This window comes from Orycteropus afer, unplaced genomic scaffold (assembly GCF_000298275.1).
Source record: "Orycteropus afer afer isolate SDZICR_OR568_19922 unplaced genomic scaffold, OryAfe1.0 scaffold00254, whole genome shotgun sequence".
Classification (NCBI taxonomy): Eukaryota; Metazoa; Chordata; class Mammalia; order Tubulidentata; family Orycteropodidae; genus Orycteropus; species Orycteropus afer.
The window spans coordinates 410317-427035 of record NW_006921841.1 but is presented as its reverse complement, the minus strand read 5'-3'; the positions used below and the strand labels follow the sequence as shown (position 1 = coordinate 427035).

General features: G+C 31.9%; 1 protein-coding gene across 1 annotated transcript in view; it reads left to right on the top strand.

Moving 5' to 3' along the window:
- The window catches only part of KRAS (KRAS proto-oncogene, GTPase), a 28919-nt gene extending 12927 nt beyond the window's left edge, over positions 1-15992 (top strand). Inside the window, exons 3-4 of the mRNA XM_042782175.1 lie at positions 2965-3124; positions 15876-15992. Of these exons, the coding sequence (XP_042638109.1) occupies positions 2965-3124; positions 15876-15992 (277 nt within the window). The remainder of the gene's footprint in view (positions 1-2964; positions 3125-15875) is intronic.
- The last annotated feature ends 727 nt before the right edge of the window (positions 15993-16719 follow it).

The following is a 16719-nucleotide window of genomic DNA, read 5'->3' as shown; positions in this document are numbered from 1 at the left end:
AGGACCCAGTAAAGGATACTTTGAGAAAGGTTCTAGGTAATTTTGATATGGTTACTAAGATTCTAGCAATATTCTCTGAATTATAACAGTTACGTTACTTTGGATGGGATGTAGGAGTGGTAGAGTAAAATAGAACATGAAATGTTGTAAAGAATGAGATTTAGGCAGTTACAGTTTTCTTTATTGTTAAAATGACAGATTAAAAATTATTTTCATACTTGACAGTTTCTACACTATAATGTAGAATTACAAGGATTAGCCATGAGTTACTCAGTAGTAATTATTTACTAAGCACTTGATTCCAGGAAAGATTCTAAGTTCTTTACATATATTATTTAATCCTACAAATGACCTTTTAAGGATGGAGCTGTAATTATCCCTTTCCAGATAAGCACATGAGGGAAAAAATATGTAAGTAATTTGGCTAAAGTCATATAGTAAGAGACAGAGCTTGGATTCAAATCCAGATAGTCTGGCTCCAGAGTTTATGTTCTTAACCACTGAGCAATACTGCCACCAAATCTTTGTAAAGCTGAAGATTAGGAACTGTTCTATAATGTTACGGTCTATTTTATTCAAGAAAAAGATTTAAGCGAGTTTAAAAAAATACATACAATTCAAAAATGTAACCCAAAGTAGTGAGACAGATGAGGCAAAGAAAATGTAGCAACCTAAAATGAGTGAGGTAAGTAACCAGAACTATACTATAGTCTTAAAAATCTACCAATTTTTGGATGAACCATATGAAACTGACAATAGTAAAAAGTTTTTGGCTTGCAAAAATGGCAGTTTCATATGATTTAACCCAGTAATAGAATGCAATTTAAAGTTAGAACTTGACCTCAAGTAGAATCGAATTAGAGACCTTTTCCAGTTTCAGAGGCTTAATTGTTCATACAAGTATTTAGCTCGTCACTATACTGGTCAGTATTTTATCAGGACATACTTTATTAAAGAACAACATACAGTATCTGATGTGGAACGAAGCATTATAGTATAGTATGATTAACTGAATTTTGATTATTGAGATTAAACAAAGGAAAAGGAGTAAAACTTTCCATATGTAACGTGTTCACTTCTAGTCTTATGTGTGTGTGTTTTCAACTTTCACATAGGTAATACTATTTAGAATACAAGAGAACTAACATCACTTGTGTAGAAATAAGATACATAAGGTGTATTATTTGGTACATCAGGTCATAGATTAAATATAATAAATTGACATTAAGGAGTAATTGTAGCTTCCATTATTGAGTCTTTGCTAAGCACTATGCATATATTTACCTAATTTAAATTTTAAAATAAGTTTCATGAGGTAAGTAATATCCTCATTTTCCAAAAGAGTTCTTGAGGATTAGCGCAATCAAGTAATTTATCCCAGATTATGGAGATAGTGATGAGGATGGCATTGAAACCTTGTGCTTTTAACCACTCTATTGCTAGAGAAAAGAGATTAATATTTTTTTTTTATCCATCATAAAAATGAGGTGCTCTGGTGGCATAGTACCTAAGGCATTTGACTGCTAACCAGAAAGCTGGCAGTTCAAGCCCACCAGCCGCTCCTCAGAAGGAAGATTGGGTAATCTACTTCCATAGAGATAATACCTTGGAAAACCAGGGAGGGGTTGCTATGAGTCGAATCGACTGACAACAGTGAGGTATCATAAAAATGAATACCATAAACAAAAATATACGGTGATTTTGAGATGGTGTAACTAAAAAAAATAGCTTTAAAAATAATCCAGTACCTTTTGGGCAATTTCTTGGAATTGAGTAAGTATCAGCATAGGATATTAAACAACAAAACAAAACTCAGATTGAAGAATTAGAGCAATTACCATTTTCAAAGACTGTGACAAGACTGCATAAAACTGACTACTTTTTCAATAGTTATTAAATAGATTTTATATTCTGTTTCTTTGAAGGCATACAGTTTTCATAAGACTATATATTAAGCAATATCCTACTTACAGGCTATATCATACAGCAGTGAGTTAGCCTCATTAAGATTTAAAATTACACCTAAGTAATAGTGACTATAGCATGTTTACTCTGTAGTAATAGACGAAAAGAAATTTGGGTAGTGGTAGTATTGTTTGTAGAGCTCTGGTGGCGTAGTGCATTTGACTGCTAACCAGAGCCTGGCGGTTCAAACCCACCAGCCACTCCTCAGAAGGAAGGTTGGGCAGTCTACTTCCGTATTGATACCACCTGAGAATCCCATGGAGGGGTCGCTATGAGTTAGACTGACTTGACAGCAGTGAGCTTGGTTTTTTTGGTGGTATAATGGTTAATAGATAGAGCAACCGGGGGTTGGAACCAACTGACTCTTGCTCATTCTTCTATGCTGCATCTTTGAAGTTCACCTGAAGCTGTGAAGAATATTATCTTCCCCAAATGTTCATTTTATACACATCTTACACAGAAAAACAGCACATAGAAAGAAGGACTTTGAACAGAAGAAATCGCATAGTGAGTTCAGTATTGTCAGATGTAGAAATCAGAATCTTTCCATTTGATATTTTTTTTTTGATGAAGGATTGTGAGAATTATGTTAATACTATAACTTACATTTTTATAAAAATATTTTAAATTACATATGTACACTTAGCAAAAAAGGTTATATTTCTAAGAGTACATTTTTTAAATCGGGCATTGAACTTTTTCAGTCTAGAATTCTTCAATACTGTTTTATCTTTGTGACCTGTCTGCATATGAATCTATTATACTGTAGTTTTGCTATATTTCTAAGTATTTCATCTTTTAAGGGATATATAAGAGTTCTCTTTAAGAGGGAGAAAAAATATAATTCGATCTAGAAGAGAAGGAAAATTTGGTGTGATAGAAACAATTACACTAAAGTCTTCTTTCAGCCAAATTTTATATAACAAAAGTTGTGGACAATTTTGGAAAGATTTTTTTGAGTTACTAAATGTCTCTGCTGTAACTTTTTTTCCTCTGCAGAGAACAAATAAAAAGAGTTAAAGACTCTGAAGATGTACCTATGGTCCTAGTAGGAAATAAATGTGATTTGCCTTCTAGAACAGTAGACACAAAACAAGCTCAGGACTTAGCAAGAAGTTATGGAATTCCTTTTATTGAAACATCAGCAAAGACAAGACAGGTAAGTAAGACTAACAAATACACATTTATTTATATTTTAAAATCAATATATTTCAGCCATTAATTATAATTTACTAATAAATATCCTAATAACTTTATAGGGTCAGGAGGGTGAGAACATTAATAGATGTACATACCTAATAGGATAGTTACTTAATGTGATTTATCAGTTTTTTGCTCCATTATGGCAAAAAAGGAAATGTTTGTTTGGTAATGTTCTCTTAAGGAAATAAGAAGGTAGCATTCTTAATGCAGTATCCATGATAATACTTTTGGATTTGGTTTCTTCCCATATTGAAAATTTCTCTTCAACTCCTAACACGCAGAATTCAAAAAATGTTGGAAGTTTTTCACTCTTATAAATATGAAGAGAAAGAACTGGGTAACAAATTTTGTGTTTCCTATTTTAGAAGTGCTTTTAAGGGCATTATGTCATACGTTTCTAGGTTAAATTTTAAATTTTGTTGTATTTGAAGAATTTTACTTTGGCAGAATTTTTTTTTAATGGTGTGTTTATTTTGGATGAGGTTTTCCTTAAAGCAGGAGAGTATCTAGAAGGTAAATTGAAGTTCTCAGTTACTCGTTTACTGCATTTTTCTTACAAAAATCAGTGCCAAATGGACCCTGAATTTTGTTTCAAAAATTATCTTCATTTTAAAAATAACTTTTCTGGGTAAAAAAAAATAATTTCAGTTGATACTATTTTAACCTATTTGTTTAACATACAGGAAAGAAAAATCCTAGAAAAGAATATACAAGTATATGATGGAATATAATTTTTATATACTCTAAGGTATTGATCTAGGAGCTCTGGTAGTATAGTGCCTAAGGCACTTGACTGCTAACCAGAAGGCTGGCGGTTCAAACCCACCAGCCACTCCTTGGAAGGAAGATGGGGCAATCTACTTCTGTAGTGATACTGCCTCGGAAACCCAAGGAGGGGTCACTGTGAGTCGGGTCTGACTCAAGGGCACATAACAACAACAACAAAAGTATTGATCAATTTATGTTCCATAGAAAGTGAGCATTTGTTTTGGGCTTTTTCTGGTTACATGTACTTATGAGCCCAGAAAACTGATTTTGTAGAGTAGAATTTACTTTCTGTAATGTAACATACAAAAATCAAGGACAACTCAGTACATAGTTAAATGTTTAAAAGCAGGTATTTGAGAACTCTTACTGAAATTTGTAAGGGGATAAAAATTGAAAAGTAATCATTCAACTAGTATATATGTCTATTCATGTGTAAGTTCATATGTACCTCCGCCTAGAAATATGTACAAATTTGGTACACAATAAAAAAACAACAAATTCTATTTTGAGTGTTTCTGCAGTTTTACCATTTTTTTTGTAGTATAGGTGTTTCATTTGTAATGATTTTACTAATACCTAATTTATAGTTAAAGAGACTTTGATATATATCACATCACTTTATTTTAGAATTAAGATTTCATTCAAATCCATTCCCAAGACCCAAAAACTAGGAAGAAGTTTGATTTTGTCTAAATTTTACTGGTCTTCGCTGGCCTGCGTTTTGATTTTCCTGAGGAGAAAAGGTACTCAGAAATCATGATTTTACTATAATTTATTATATTTCCCTATACCATTTTCTTACAAAATTTTTCATTTATAAAATAAAAAGAATTTCACAGAACACATTTGCAAACTTAATACTTATATTCTATTAACATTTTACTATAGTTTCATTATTTATATTTTAAAAGATGCTTTTTAGACTAGTAAACATACTACTCTGTGTTTCACAAAGAAAAAAAGCTGTGCCTGTCATACTTTTATATGCATACAGCTCAACAGTGCTGCTGTTTAAAACCCAGGTTCTGGTTCAGTAGGTCTGGATTGGGACCTGAGATTCTGCATTTCTTACAAGCTCTCAGGTGATGCTGATTTCGGGACATAGTCCACACTTTGAGTAGAAAGGCAATTGTTGTTTAGTGCCTTGAGATGAATTTGGACTCCACGACCCCATGGGATAGAGTAGAACTGCCCCATTGGGTGTTCTAGGCTGTAATCTTTACAGAAGTAGATCACTACATCTTTCTCCTATGGAGCTGCTTGAGTGGGTTACACCAACCTTTCTGTCAGCAGCCAAACACATAACTGTTGCACTACCAGGGCTCAGTGTTGTTGTGAGTTGTCTTTTATTCTCACATTGTAGCCCTCCACTTCTCATCTGATAAGAGCCTAAAATAGCCATATCTTTATTTCCTTGTTGTATGGTTACCATGATTAAACAGTAAACTACCTGAATTACTTTTAAAGTAAATTTTTAGGTTTTATGATGCTTTGTGGCCTTGTGTATTTGTTTTAAAAGTATATGCTGAATGTATGATATGGAAGTGGATTAACTTAAATTTCCTTTGTAGACATTTATGTGGATCATCATCTAATTAAAGAAGAATGTAGTATACAGGAATGTTTGTAGTTCCTAACCTTCTAGCACTCAACTTTTCCTTATAATTGTCTCTTGTTTTATTGATGTCCTTATGTAATTTATGTTGCTTAGATAATTTAATTTCTGACCTTTTATTTCTTTTTATTATTAAATAGACTTGTTGATTTCCTTAGGAATGAATTTGCCTTCAAAATTATTCATTTTCCTTTGTTGAAATTAATTTGATATTTGCATGCTTTTGGAAGACTTTAAAGAGCTATTCTAAGTTACTGTAAAGATTATAAAATGAAATTGTAGAGATTAGAAATTTTATGTTTCTAGTTTTTAATGAATAAAATTTAAAGTCCTGCTTTCTGCAGAGTATTTCATTTGTTGTTCATTATTTACTAGGTTTTTTTTTAAATTGTTTTTTGAACAAAATAAATATGAATATCCTTGTTGTATTTTATTAAGCAGCTGCTTGTTTCATGCCCTAATTTTGGTCTGCATCTTTAACTTTGAAACACAAAAACCAAAAAAAAGTATATTCAGGTTAGTAGGACGAGAACATGGATTCAGAAGTTCTTGTAAAGCAGGGGCTAGCAAACTTCTTCTGTAAAGAGTCAGATAGTAAATATTTTGGGCTTTGTGGAGATGACATCTGCTGCCTGCTTTTCTTCTTCTTCTTTTTTTTTTTTTTTTTAATAACAACTCTGTAAAAATGCAAAAGTCATTATTAGTTTGTGGGTAGTACAGAAATAGGCTGTGGTTACATTTGTCCTGGGAGTTGTAGTTTGCTAATCCCTGATTCCCAGGGGAATTTTACAATGTTAGATTTAATAGTAGAAGTTAGGTCAGAATTTCAACTTAAATTTTACCATCTAACATTAGGAATTTTACTTTAGTACTTTTTAAGATAAGGATTAAAGACTACATTTTTCATCAGCTTGATGACTTTGTAATTTTAAGAAGTCCGTTATGTAGTTTGAATGTAATGAATTACACAGTCTTTAAAAATCATTTTAAGGGGCTCTGGTGGTGCATTGGTTAAAGCATTTGGCTGCTAACCAGAAGGTTGGAGGTTCGAACCCACCAGCTGCTCCACAGGAGAAAGATGAGGCAGTCTGCTTCTGTAAAGATTTATACATAGCCTTGGAAACTACAGGACAGTTCTGCTTTGTCCTACCGTGTCTCTATGCATCGGAATCAACTCTGTGGCAGTGGGTTGGAATCAACTCTGTGGCAGTGGGTTGGTTGGTTTGGGTTACAGTCATGTTAGTCTACATCTGAAAGGCCAAATAAGTTTTTATTTTCCGCTGGTATGCTGTATTTGGCCCCTGTTTTCTGTTACTTAGTTCACATTTATATGGGCAGTTAGAAACAAACTGATTTTTCTGGCCAGTTTGTGCAGTGCATGGCAGTGTTGGCCAAGGCTGTTGAAACTGGAAAGTTGACACCATGGGAATCAGCTTTTTATTTTCCATTCTGCTAAAATCAAAGTGAGAAGGGTTCAGTGAGGAATAGAGTTCTTAGATTATCTGATACTCTTGTTACAGTTTTTTTAATTTCTAGAGATCTCAATATTAGCAGGTAAACATTAATTTCACGAACTTAAAAAATGTTGAGTGATTAATTTCCTGGTTTGTATTCAGTGTTAGCTACTTAAATTAGTTAGAAGATCTCCATTAAGGAACATTTCTGATAAAATTATTACTTTATTTTTAAATTTTTATTGTGATTTGGGTGAGAGTTTACAGAGCAAATTCATTTTCCATATAAGTAGTTCACATACACTTTTTCTCATGACATTGACTGCAAATTAATTTTAACGAGCAAAACAGAAAATTCTTTATGTGATACATTTCTATATTTAATAGAATTTGTGTACATGAAAACAGTATTTTGAATTTCAGCTTTTTATGAGTTAAAAATCAGCGAAATAATTGCTGAGCACCTGCTATACACCACACAGAGTTTACCAAGTGCTGGTAGTGATGCATTTAAATAGTACCCCAACTGGGCTATTATTTGGCAAGGTTTCTTGAGAAATTCAGTGATACAAAGTTGCATTTAAAAATACTTCTTGTTCCTCCCACTTCCCTCCCCCAGGAATCCTGGTATTCTTGTATAAGTTGTGTAAATTAAAGCATTTGATGTGTTGTTTCCTTGTAAGAATTTGCAAGACATTTTGCTTACAGTGAGCCATTCCACAGGAACAAATACTTGTTTAAAATGAAATCTTTTAGTGAAAGAGCATTATCCATTGTCTACAAGTGGACTCCAACTCATAAGGACCGTATAAGACACAGTAGAACTGCCCCTTAGTTCCAAGGCTGTAAGTCTTTAGGGAAGCGGACTGCCACATGTTGGGTTTATAACCAACCAACCCTTTCTGTTAGCAGCCTTAACCACTGTACCACCAGGGCTCCCTCACCAAAACCAAATTCACTGCCATGGAGTAGATTCTGACTTACGGTTGACCCCCATTGGGTTTCCAAAGATGTAAATCTTCATGGAAGCAGACTGTCTCATCATTCTTCCACGAGCAGTTGGTGGGTTTCAACCACTGACCTTTTTGGTTAGCAGCCAAATGCCTTAACCACTATACCACCAGAGCTCCTTTCCAGGGCTCCTTAGGCACCAGGTTGTAGAATGATCCTATTTGCTTAACTCTTCCTTCTCCTGTATGGAGTGCTCTATTTCCATCATCTCACAAGTATGGTTAGATAATAGCTGAACTGAAAATGTGAAAGCTCTTTGTTTTAATATACTTAGATATTTAAACTTATATTACTTTTGTTCCTATGTAAATATTTTCACTTGTTCGTAATAAGTGACATTTGAAAATGAGTTTATGTGGCAAAAAGCCATAGTCTCAAGAACAAATCATTTTGTGCCATTTAAGAACTTAGTGACTGGCCACAGTTGGTATTAGATATGTTTTGTCTATATATTATCTTAAAAAGTTACCTACACTTTTTTTTTTTTTTTTTTGCTGTTACTGAGAATATAGCTTACACATTTTGGAATATGAAATCAGTATCCTATTTCATATGCATATGAAATATATGCACTTTCTTAAAATAAGAGTCAGTGCCAGTGGCTTAAAGTACAAACAAGGATAAATAACAATGTTCTCATGTGCTCTTGATGTCCTCCTAATGTCAGGCTTTAGAGGTTAATATCAATAAATAATAACTAATTTAAGTTTGAGAAAGTATGGCTCTTTAAAATCTAATTTAAATTTCATAATCATAAAATGAAAATGGAAAAAGTCATTCTGGAATAACTATTTCTAAAATTGTTTTAGCCACTGAAGTCCTCACTGAATTTTTGGTGGTGGGTAGAAATCTCTTCAGTTATTAACTTCCAATTCTCTCTCTGCATTGCTGGAAACAAAAATCATATTCTAGTATTGGTGATGGGGATGTTCACACTTAAAAAGTAAACACATTCAAAATTACTTTAAAAATAAGTTGTAATCAAAATTTGTTTCTGCTAAATTAATAGAGGACCAATACTCTATTTTCCCCCTTTATAGCATATGTTTTGGCATTTCTACAATCACCTTGTAACTTAAAAAATAAAGTAAAATAAACAGTTTACATTCTTAAGAAAATATGAGCTTTTACCTGGTTTATTTACATATATATATAATTTATGTGTGTGTGTGTGTGTGTATATATATATATATTTTTTTGTAAATTTCTTGAATTGATTTTCAAGTTGAAAGATAATCATTTGTGAAAATATTTTAAATGCCAGCTCATGCTTGGCAAAGAAATCATTTTAATGCCTTAAATTATTTATCTTGCTTAATAATAAACGATTGTAATACATAATTTTTTCAAGGACATATGAGTGAAAATAGATCCTTTGAGAATTAATGGTAAATATAAACTATCCAAAAAAACTATATGTAGGTACAAGTAAAGATTTAATTTAAAGTACTAACATACTTAAATGAGTTTGGAAAATGGTTAGAAATTTTTCTTGTAGTTGGCTTAGCTAGCTAGTTGATTAAATTGATCTCATTAAAAATAAGATACAAATTTTCTTGGGTTATAATGATTTTTTTAATAGATCATTCAATAGAAATACTCCACTAGGTGATATATGTTAGTTAGTTGAGACTTAACCCTAAACATATTTAAATACTTGTTTCTTAATTGAAACTTAATTTTATCAGTAATTAAGAGGTTTTTTTTTTTTTAAGGTAAATTATTGAACTCTACTGAAGTAGTTCTTAATATACTCTTGAGATTTGTAAAAATTAATGTACTCTAAAACATTGAGGGTTTTTTTTTTTTTTTCAGTTGTTCCAGGCAATAGAGAGAGGAATGCCTTCTCCATGCAAAAATTAAGCCCTAGCTTAATTTCAGTTAACATTTGAGGGGCTGATTCTCTTTGCCTGACTGAATTTAAAACTACAAATGTATACTTTTGATATATATTAGCTTTTTTGATGCTGGGTCCATTTTGTCATATTTGATTCAATAAAAAGAGTGATGTTACCAATTCTAGAGAGTTAAAACATGCCAATCCCCAAAGTAATTCATTCTTAAAAGAATAGAATAAACTTAAAATTAAACGTTCAGTAAAATACACAGTGAAACGTATGAGAGCTGGATCTACACAGGACTGCCATATTTTCCAAGTCCCAAAAGTTTTCCAGCTTTGACAGGATGAAATGTTACCACTTTTCTATTGCTCCTGTTTAGTGGAAAATACTTGAGTTTCCTTCTCAGAAAGGCTTCCACCTTAACATAGATTCCAGCTTTCACAGGTGCTACACCCTGTGAAATTACTATACCCACTTTCCTAAGCACTTACATCATTCTTTTAGAAGTATGAACATAAGTACTATGTCCTTTAAGTTGATTTTTATTACATGCAGATTAGTATTTCTCTGCATGTCAGTTTTAGGTATAAACTTCTACATTGGGTGGCATGTTTGCTGGATAAGCTAGCAGTACATTTAACTGTCCTCTTCAGCTACAGCCTCATTTTTGGCCTGGAAAAGACATCAACAACTCTTTGATCTTCATATAGCCATATAGGATTGTGCCCCTTAAAGTATTTAAATTAGGGTATAAGGCACAAAGCCAGTATGATTGGATTCTATTCTAAATTTTTTTTTAAAGATTATAGTAAGGATAAAAAATTGCATTGCTACCAAGTATGTGTATATTTCAAACAGTTTATGATGTTTTCATATTATGATGAATAGCCCTTGTTTAACATTTTCATTTAAGTAATTTATTTAACCAGCCACAAAAGTCCCAATGTCTCATTTCCACTTGTGGAACCTAGATATTGAATGGACAGTGTTTTAATTGAAGATAGAATTCAGGTTTCCAGTCTTTTGACTGTGCTTTGAGTTCCTTTTTAAACTTTTTGGGTAAAGATTATACATCCCTATTATACCACCCTCCCCGTCTCCATGCAGGTTAAGTGTAGAGAATCGGTGGTACATGAGTCACCTGTTTTCCTTAAGTCGAAACACTAACTTTAGTTTAAGCTTTGATTAGCTCCATGACTAGCAAACTAAAATGATTGCATTAATTGGCAACAACACAAATACTAATACATGTATTCATGTTTTCTATAATCTCTCACTAATTCTTAATTTAAAATTTTTTACAAAAATACTCTTAATTCCATTAAAGACAAAACTGACTTTTTACGGCAAACCAGGATTCTAGCCCATATTTTAAATCTGCATCCTCAGCTTTATTTGATTCAAATAATCTCGTCTATTTTAAAAAGAAATCTAAGGTAAAGCTCATAATTTCAGACTTCTTGCACATGGCTGTCCCAATAAATTACTCTTACCAATGAAACAAACTTTAAAGAAGTTGTGTTTTACAATGCAGAGAGTGGAGGATGCTTTTTATACATTGGTGAGAGAGATCCGACAATACAGATTGAAAAAAATCAGCAAAGAAGAAAAGACTCCTGGCTGTGTGAAAATTAAAAAATGCATTGTAATGTAAACTGGTAAGTTCAGCATTTTGGCAGAAAGCAGATGTTTTTCCAAGGTAACATTAGGTGTGGTATTCTAATTTGAAGTATTAAAAGATAAGAAACCTATAGTTTGTTTCCATAATTAGTACATTTATTTTGCATCATTGGGTGTTAATTATAATTGAGATAACTTTGATGGCTATAGTAGATTAATCTACATTTCCTCATAGGGTCTGATTTAGCTTAACTGAATATTTAGGAAGTGATATTATCTTTATTTTTAAAGGAAATTGGGCTCAAATTTTGAGATAACCTACAGGTTTTTTTGTTTGTTTTTGTTTTTAAGAGAGTGAAATATAAGAAATGGTATAGAGTCGTAATGTGAATGGCCCAAGAAGGTGACAAAGGGCCACTCTTAGAACATAGTTTTCCTTTTGGATGTTTTACAAGCAAATAGCTAGCTGTTCTTCCTGTGTTCTCTAACTCAGTGGCATTGACATCCATATTTTTATCCAACGTTTACCTAGGATTCTTAAGATGACAACTACCTCCTCTTTCTTGCCTCCATTTGGAAGCACTCATGTATTCCTTTGATGCTGTGTTTTGTGTCTTTTAGCACATCACTAGTTCGGACCCCCTACATTTCTTATTGGGACTATGATAACCTATTTGGTTTACCTGTTGCTGCCATCATTCATCAACCAGAGATACACACATAAAAGAAATACTGTTCTCTTTAAGTCTAGTCAGTGTCTTCATGTTACCTATGGAATAAGATCTCAAATTCCTTAGCGTATCATGTATGGCCCTACCTTCTTACCCTCTCTAGTCTTTTTTGGTCTTACTTCTAGGAACTGTATCTTGTTACAATTTTATTGTCTTTATATAACCACTGTTATTTTATACCTTCCCTTGAGTTTTGACTGAAACTGGTGCTCTTATTTGGAATGCCAGTATTATTATCCCCTTGTCTTATTAACTAGTTAATATCTAATCTTTCATGATTCTCCATTTCTCTCTTCTCTAAGAATTTTTCTTTAAACCCTTAAGCTAAGGATAGAGTTCCTACAGTGTAACACTGTTTTACAGTGTAATATAGTGTAATACTGTAATACTCTGTTTTAACTTACTGTGTTATATTGAAATGCCCTCTTTTATCCTTGATTTCTTATATTAGGCAGTAGGAAACTACTAGGATATTATTTATTATACTTATTAATCTAAAAAGTGATACTCTTTATTGTATGAAGTTTAGGTCTGACATAATGAATCTGTCTCACAAAAGTGTAAAAATACACATCTGAAGAGTAGATTGAATCCCAAAAGATGTGGTATATTAATCCTGTAAACTCAGAAGAAGAAACAAAGCAGGGTTGACATCCGTTTTTATTGAGATTTATGAACACACTGTTTTTCAGGGATCCTTATGTGAAGCTGTATTTTAAAGATACGGAATTTGTGGTAACATTTAACATTACAATGCAATTTGAAAATGTTTTAAATAGCAGTGATCATGACCAGATTTCAGTTAGTTTTAATTTTTTCCTTTTACTGTCTCTTTATTAGATGATTTTAAAAGTAGAGCTGTTTAAACATAAATTTTATACTTTTAATTATTTAAAATTAAGCTGTATGCCTATCTGCTATTCTGAAATTTCTGATTTGTGCAGACTGTTTTCAAAATGACTTGTGTCATGTAAATGTCCAAAAAAAAAAAAAATTGTTGGACATGATAAGTTGAAAACGTGTATTTTCAGTGGATATGGATAGTATTTATATAAAAAATATAGTTAGTAATATTTAAAATTTAAAATTTAAATCCAAGTAGTATTTCCAAAACTAATTTGACAATGATAAATATATGCAGATTTGTGGTTTTTTAGTCCTAAAAGGACAGGTGATAATGAAATAACTACTGGGATGCTACTTTTATCTTTTACATATATGTATGAGAATGATTAGTTTCCATATGAGAAAAAGGAATTAGCGGCCCAATTTAGGTCCATTGTGACATTTCCCTAATCACTGAAATTATTTAATTAAAAAAAGATTGTGTAGAGTTCAGTACAACATGAGCTTACAGCATCTGTCACAATCTCTGAAGAGGGTGATATTATCAAATTCTGTCTTAGTGTCATTGTCTCTGGTATATTGTTTGTACCTTACAATGTGCCTTCTTGTAGCCTCCTCAAGGTTTTCCATTTTATCAGCTTCACCATTTAGGTGCCATTGATAATTTATTTTAAAAGCAATTGAAATGGAGTAGACTATATAAAGATGTGTGATGAAAGAAAATTCATGAAGTGTAGGGAAGTTGGATTAGATGCTTTTAAAAATTCCATCCTATTCTATAAGGGTTTTTGATTCTAAACTAGTCAAGTATTGGTAAGCTAAAGAATAATTATTCTTTATTATATTAGAAATTTTACTTTTCCTGTGTGTTAAGAAGGTTAGCATATAAGTATATTAAGGCTGTTAATTGTGGAATCTTTATTGTATTGCTGATAAATGGTTTGTCACTTTTCCTGTCTCTTTGGGAGAAAAAAAAAAAGGATGTGAGTTTGTAATTTTATCAGTAATGTTATTGGACAGTGGAGGACATCAGTGAGTATAGTTTGGGGACTTTATTCCCTAGTATTCAAATCAGTAATGCTGGTTTTTTTCCTATAATTATTTGTTTAAATGTTGGCAGGTCTCTCATTTGAAGCGTGTTCACTTCTTTAAAAGTATTGAGTCATGCTCTTTTGAGTTATAGATGATAATAAATTATGAAAATTAGCTAAATGTAACTTGGAAGAAAATCCCTTGAATTAATTTTGTTACTGTTTCAAAATATTAATTCTGAAAGATCATCATAAAGCAATAAAGAAGTCAGATCACTATTAAATTTTTTAATCTTACATTATCTTCAAGATAATACAACTTAATATATTTATTAATATTCAACAGGTGATTACAATTAGTAAAACCCAATTTTTCATTGTTCTTAAAAGGGCTTGATTTATACACTTAATTTGTTGTGTATTAGTTGATCAGACTCCCTCTAGTGTCTAGATTTAGAAGCATTTTTATTTTAACAGGTTATGTTTTTAGTTAACTCTGTATCAGTGGGTTTTTTACTGAAAGAGATTTAAAAATATAAGTTGTTGTTGTTGTTGTTATGTGCCATCAAGTCGGACCGGACTCATAGAGACCCCTCCTTGGGTTTCCAAGGAAGTAGCACTACGGAGGCAGACTGCCCAACCTTCCTTCTGAGAAGTGACTGGTGGGTTTGAACCGCCCTTCTGGTTAGTAGTCAAGTGCCTTAGGCACTACACTACCAGAGCTCCTTTAAAGATATATAGAGGATCTTATTTTTTTTCTTCAAATTTTTATTATACTTTTACTTACATCTCATTTGCTTTTTAACTGGCGAGACAAAAAATGATTTATGGATCTTTTATAATTTAGTTCAAGTATTACAGGGTTAAAAAGCTGTCTTGCTACTACTTTCAGAGTGCCATTTTTCATGTTATGGGTTATTAGGTTGAAAATTTTTCTAACTTGAAATCACTTTTAGCCATAACTGATTTTAATACCACCATGCTGATGGTAAATACTTGTAGGTGGCAGTAACCAAACAGAAAAACTCTTTGGGGATAAGACATTTGTGTTTATATTGCTAGCTTTTGAATAACCCAATTTACTAAATAGAAACAAAAACAGTAATAAATAAAAAAAGAATCTCCAATTTCATCAACTGTGATACCGTTCAAGTGATTTCACTACAAGTCAAATGTGACTTCTCTACAAGTCTTATGTGGGGGTCTTTTTAAACCTTTTTCTCACATGACAAGTATATCAGTTGAAACTATAGCACTTTAGTGTCTTATTTGAAAACCTTCTGGAAGCATATTCAAATATTGTTTACTCCTTAGCAAGTTATTTAAATTGAATGGATTTTACAGAAATAGCAAGCCAGTACTCAAATACTGCTGAATACTTATGAAATAGTATATACTTGCATGGCTTTTATGTAAAATTCGGAAGAAATTTGGGGATAATTCATATAAACACACACACATGCACAAATACAGATGCATTTGTATTTTGATGAATGGGGTTTTAGTTTTACTACTGGGAAAAAAGTTACTTGCTAACTTTATGAGATTGTGTGCTATTTATTATCATTGCCTGTTGTGAAAATTATGTTCCTATTTATAATGTTGACAAAATACATATGAAGAGGACATTTAAGAATCCTAAAAGTCTGTTTCCTAAAGAGAAATAGGAAATTTCTGTAATCTTTCTCAATATTAATGTTTCCATAAGTAAAATACCCTTTTTTTCCATCAATTTATCTCAAACCTTAATATATAAATGATCATGTTTTAATATTTTTTCTGCATTTCAGGGTGTTGACGATGCCTTCTATACATTAGTTCGAGAAATTCGAAAACATAAAGAAAAGATGAGCAAAGATGGTAAAAAGAAGAAAAAGAAGTCAAAGACAAAGTGTATAATTATGTAAATACAATTTGTACTTTTTTCTTAAGGCATACTTAAGTAAAAGTGGTAATTTTTGTACATTACACTAAATTATTAGCATTTGTTTTAGCATTACCTAATTTTCTTTCTGCTCCATGCAACTTGTTAGCTTTCATCTTGAATGCTTATTTTAAAATGACAGTGGAAACATTTTTTCCTCTAAGTGCCAGTATTCCCTGAGTTTTGTTTTTTGAACTAGCAATGCCTGTGAAAAAGAAACTGAATACCTGAGATTTCTTTCTTGGGGTTTTTGGTGCATGCAGTCAGTCAGTTACTTCCTATTTTTCTTTACCAATTGTGAACTTAAGTGTGAAATGATTTATTGTAGCTTTCACATCATCCCTGTTCTGCATTTTATCTAGTTACATAAATGGATTAATTACTGATTATAATTTCAATCGAGACTTCATGATTGGTTTTACTGAAACATTGAAGAAACACAAACTTTTATGGGCTTCCTGTAGATTTCATCCAAGCATCATGTCCTATAGTTTCAGATTAATCTTAATGAATGTAAAGTTACACTGTTCACAAAGACTTCCCCTCTTTCCACTACTGTTTGTCATGGTCAACCCCTCAAAAATACTTTATTTTTTCTATAAAAAAGGAAAAAAGTTTGAAAAAAAAATTAACAAAGCAATGGAACTATTAAAAGGTCATTTACTTTCCACATTAGATAAATTCCTGTAAGACTCTTCATAGCTTTTCCT